The sequence below is a fragment of the Anoplopoma fimbria genome, chromosome 5, assembly GCF_027596085.1.
Source record: "Anoplopoma fimbria isolate UVic2021 breed Golden Eagle Sablefish chromosome 5, Afim_UVic_2022, whole genome shotgun sequence".
Lineage (NCBI taxonomy): Eukaryota > Metazoa > Chordata > Actinopteri > Perciformes > Anoplopomatidae > Anoplopoma > Anoplopoma fimbria.
The window spans coordinates 19,180,672-19,185,671 of NC_072453.1; the positions used below are offsets into that span (position 1 = coordinate 19,180,672).

General features: G+C 33.8%; 1 protein-coding gene across 5 annotated transcripts in view; it reads left to right on the forward strand.

The window, feature by feature from the left end:
* Positions 1-5,000, forward strand: part of LOC129091010 (transcription factor COE3-like) — a 61,263-nt gene that overhangs the window by 62 nt on the left and 56,201 nt on the right. For all 5 annotated transcript variants that reach the window (XM_054598420.1, XM_054598421.1, XM_054598422.1 and 2 more), the window contains exons 1-4: positions 1-60; positions 3,230-3,386; positions 3,711-3,774; positions 4,013-4,068. The exon at positions 1-60 is cut by the window's left edge and continues 62 nt beyond it. In XM_054598420.1, coding sequence (XP_054454395.1) covers positions 1-60; positions 3,230-3,386; positions 3,711-3,774; positions 4,013-4,068 — 337 coding nt within the window. The remainder of the gene's footprint in view (positions 61-3,229; positions 3,387-3,710; positions 3,775-4,012; positions 4,069-5,000) is intronic.

A 5,000-nucleotide genomic window follows, 5' to 3' on the forward strand; every position in this document is an offset into this window, starting at 1 on the left:
GGCCGTCCGCTCCTGGATGCACTCGGCCGGCGTGGTGGACGCCAACACGGCCGCTCAGAGGTAAACCGCCGCTGACGGCCCAGAGGGATTGTGGGAGCTGAAGTCCCAACGGCATTTAGATCATGAATTCATCTTTTATTTTTAGATCTTTATGATCAAACAGAAAAAGAAAAATGTTTCAGGACTTTTTATTTAAAACTCATTTACTGATTTATTTTATATGTAAACTTTCTTTTGGCTCATGAATCAAAAGTTTCAGTAAATATTATATATATATATATATATATATATATATATATATATAGTTTTTTCTGCTGATCAGAAGAAAGTAAACATTTATGAAAAGATCAAATCTTCTTTTTTTTGTGAATTAAGGTCAAAAACAAAAAGTGAAAATTAATGAAAAAATAAATGAGAATAATATGAAGAATAATTTATCGATGTTAAATCTACTTTATTTAACAGCGTGTTTTATGTTTCTGAAGGTCAAATCTGCATGAGATTAGTTCAATATTATAGTTTACAGATATTGATATAAAGGTATTTATTTATACAACTGTATTTAAATGGATAAATGTATATATAAAATATTATATTTACAGATGGAAATATACATTTGTAAATATACATTTGTAAATATAAGTGCATATATATATATATGTATTTATATATAGAATCTGAATCAGAAGCTGTTTATTACCAAATACTTTTCACATACAGGAATCTGGATGGTGATTAATTGGTGCTTAACAGTAAATATCAGTGCAATTATAAGACATTTAAAAATAGAAATATGAAAATATACAATAAAATAATGTAATAAATATACAAATAAGAGTACGTTAAAACAAGTATAAAACTTAAGTGACAAGGTGTATATTAATGAAGTCAGAAGAGGTGTTCAGGGGTGTAAATGTCTGAATGCGTGAGGTTTTATTAATATTAATAAACCCAACTGAAGACGGGAAGAAACAGTTTTTATGGCGCGAGGTCCTGATGGACCGCAGCCTCCTGCTATATATATATATATACATTAATATTCATTTAAAGTCAGATAAGCAAAAAGGATGTGCCTTCCCAGGTCGAGGACGGACACGCTAAAGATGAGGAGGTAGAAACGGGTTTCAGCCGTTCAAATACTTTGTCCCCGTTCTCTACAGAAAATAGGTCAAAAATACTCTCATAAAATACAACAGCAGCAGTTACCAGTAAAAAAATGAAATGCAAAAAGAAAAATAAGAGAGAAAGAGAGAACAAATTAAATGTCATTTTTACAAACTCTAGAAAGTCAAATTCTGCTTAATGTGAAATTAATTTCAAAGTTCTTTAAATGATGAACATAAAGTAATAAAATGTGTCATGTAAGCCGATATGAAATTAAAACTATTAATAATGATATAATGAATCGGTCAGTTTTATATTTTAAAAAGAGATGAAACACTTATGAGCATAATAAATCCATCTGCTCGTATCAGGATGGAAACCGTTTAGAAAAATGTTAAAATGTTCTAGTGAACAATAATCAGTTTAAATGTTCTAGTGAACAATAATCAGTTTAAATGTTCTAGTGAACAATAATCAGATTAAATGTTCTAGTGAACAATAATCACATTAAATGTTCTAGTGAACAATAATCAGTTTAAATGTTCTAGTGAACAATAATCAGTTAAATGTTCTAGTGAACAATAATCACATTAAATGTTCTAGTGAACAATTATCAGATTAAATGTTCTAGTCAACAATAATCAGATTAAATGTTCTAGTGAACAATAATCAGATTAAATGTTCTAGTGAACAATAATCACATTAAATGTTCTAGTGAACAATAATCAGTTTAAATGTTCTAGTGAACAATAATCACATTAAATGTTCTAGTGAACAATAATCATGTTAAATGTTCTAGTGAACAATAATCACATTAAATGTTCTAGTGAACAATAATCACATTAAATGTTCTAGTGAACAATAATCATGTTAAATGTTCTAGTGAACAATAATCATGTTGTAAATGTTCTAGTGAACAATAATCACATTAAATGTTCTAGTGAACAATAATCACATTAAATGTTCTAGTGAACAATAATCAAATGTTCAGATTAAATGTTCTAGTAATAATCATGTTAAATGTTCTAGTGAACAATAATCACATTAAATGTTCAAGTGAACAATAATCAGATGACATTTCTTGAAGCAGCAGAATAAAATTAAACTTTTTCTCCAACGTTCCGATGAGATTTTATTTTTTGTTACTGATGACGTTTGAAAAAATCCTGAATCTTCTGTGATCATGTCAACAGAAAATGATTTATTTATTTATATCAGCTGGATTTCATAAATGTAATATTATATTTATTGACCTTTTCTCTCTTTTGTTGGAGTCCTACAGAATGTAAATATGAGAGCCGTCGTTTGAAAATACTGTCAGTTTGACTTCTTTATTCTGAATATTAATATGAACATGTTGTTGGAGCCTGAAGCGCTCTGATGAATATTTACTTTTCTCTGAATTATCACTTTTTATGAACACGTTATATCTCTCTCATCCAATGTGAAGATATATCTTATCTATGACTTTATTGAATAGTCAATAGATAATTATAATTATTATTAATATAATTCATTAAATTTGTCACAAAGCGATTCCCTGATAACATGTTTGATACGATGTCTTTTTCTCCGAGGAGTGTTTGATTTAAACCCCGGTGCGGCGCTGCTTCGGGTCACATGAAGGGTTAACTCTGAACCATTAATTCATTAAACATTGATCAGTTCGTCGTCAAGGAAACCTTGTAACAACACAAATGTCTTCTTGTTTTAAATGAGGGACATTTCACAGAAAGAGGGAGATTTTAAAAAGCTGTTTTTATGAAATGTGGGCGGAGTCATAGTCTTTGATGTAACACCACCCAACTAAAGAACTCCTAATGATAATAATGTCTCTAATGAGTTCAGGCCTTCGTCTCCGTCTCCGTTTGCAGGAAAAGATTCACATCACTGATGTCTTTGTTTTGACTTTAGATGACAACGAAGCATTTAAAGATTAATGTCACAATTTATTCCATCTTAGTTTTAGTTGAAGCATTAAAATGTTTTCTGTAAATGTTTATTTACGTCTGATAAAAGACGCTGAGACAAAACTCGCCACTTCTTCATTAAACTTGATGGATTACATGAAACGTGGGTGTGTTGAATTTAGTATCTAACCGTGGTGTTTGTGTCCCTCCCTCAGCGGGGTGGGGTTAGCCCGCGCTCACTTTGAGAAGCAGCCTCCGTCCAACCTGAGGAAGTCCAACTTCTTCCACTTCGTGTTGGCGCTGTACGACCGGCAGGGTCAACCGGTGGAGATCGAACGCACGGCCTACGTCGACTTTGTGGAGAAGGAAAAGGTGAGGAAGGAGCTGGGACACGAACCAAACACACCTTATGATCGCCACCAACACACTCTCTGTAAGACGCAAAACACAAAACAAACTATAAACTGAGATTTTAAAGGAAACACAAAAAAGAGAAGCTGACGTCCGAATCAAACACACCCTCGCTACTGCCTGCTTAACCCCTGCAGATTAACCCCAATGGTATGGTGACAGGTGCACTTGACTATGACAAATGCACCAAACTGAGTTAGAAACCAAACTCATCAGGGTGAAGAATCCAAACGCACCCAGAGGAGTTTATGATTCATAAATAATATTATTCTATTTGATGTTCAGGAGCCGAGTGGAGAGAAAACCAACAACGGGATTCATTACAAACTGCAGCTGCTCTTCAGTAACGGTGGGTGCGCTTGTTTTACTACACTGCTACACTGCATGGTTTTTATTAATGAACCCGTTGTTCTTAACAAACTCTGATGTGTGTTTGTGTGAAATCTGATGATGATCACATGACTCTAAACACATATTAATGATGATAATATTATTAATAGGATCAATAATATGATGTTAATAATTACATTATTAATAGGATCAATAATATGATGTTAATAATAATGGGGATGTGTTTGTGTGTTCAGGAGTGAGAACAGAGCAGGATCTCTACGTTCGGCTCATCGACTCCATGACCAAACAGGTGAGAAATTAAAGGGAGCTGATCACAAGTGGACACTTCATTATATACATTTACATACATATAAATACATATACACACATATACATACATATACATACATATACATACATATACATACATATACATGTACTCACCTGTGTGTTATCATGTCTACTCACCTGTGTTATCATGTCTACTCACCTGTGTGTTATCATGTGTACTCACCTGTGTTATCATGTCTACTCACCTGTGTGTTATCATGTCTACTCACCTGTGTTATCATGTCTACTCACCTGTGTGTTATCATGTGTACTCACCTGTGTTATCATGTGTACTCACCTGTGTTATCATGTCTACTCACCTGTGTGTTATCATGTGTACTCACCTGTGTTATCATGTCTACTCACCTGTGTTATCATGTCTACTCACCTGTGTGTTATCATGTGTACTCACCTGTGTGTTATCATGTGTACTCACCTGTGTTATCATGTCTACTCACCTGTGTTATCATGTGTACTCACCTGTGTGTTATCATGTGTACTCACCTGTGTTATCATATCTACTCACCTGTGTTATCATGTCTACTCATGTCTACTCTGTGTTATCATGTGTACTCACCTGTGTTATCATGTCTACTCACCTGTGTGTTATCATGTCTACTCACCTGTGTTATCATGTCTACTCACCTGTGTGTTATCATGTGTACTCACCTGTGTTATCATGTGTACTCACCTGTGTTATCATGTCTACTCACCTGTGTGTTATCATGTGTACTCACCTGTGTGTTATCATGTCTACTCACCTGTGTTATCATGTGTACTCACCTGTGTGTTATCATGTGTACTCACCTGTGTTATCATGTCTACTCACCTGTGTTATCATGTGTACTCACCTGTGTGTTATCATGTGTACTCACCTGTGTTATCATGTCTACTCACCTGTGTTATCATGTG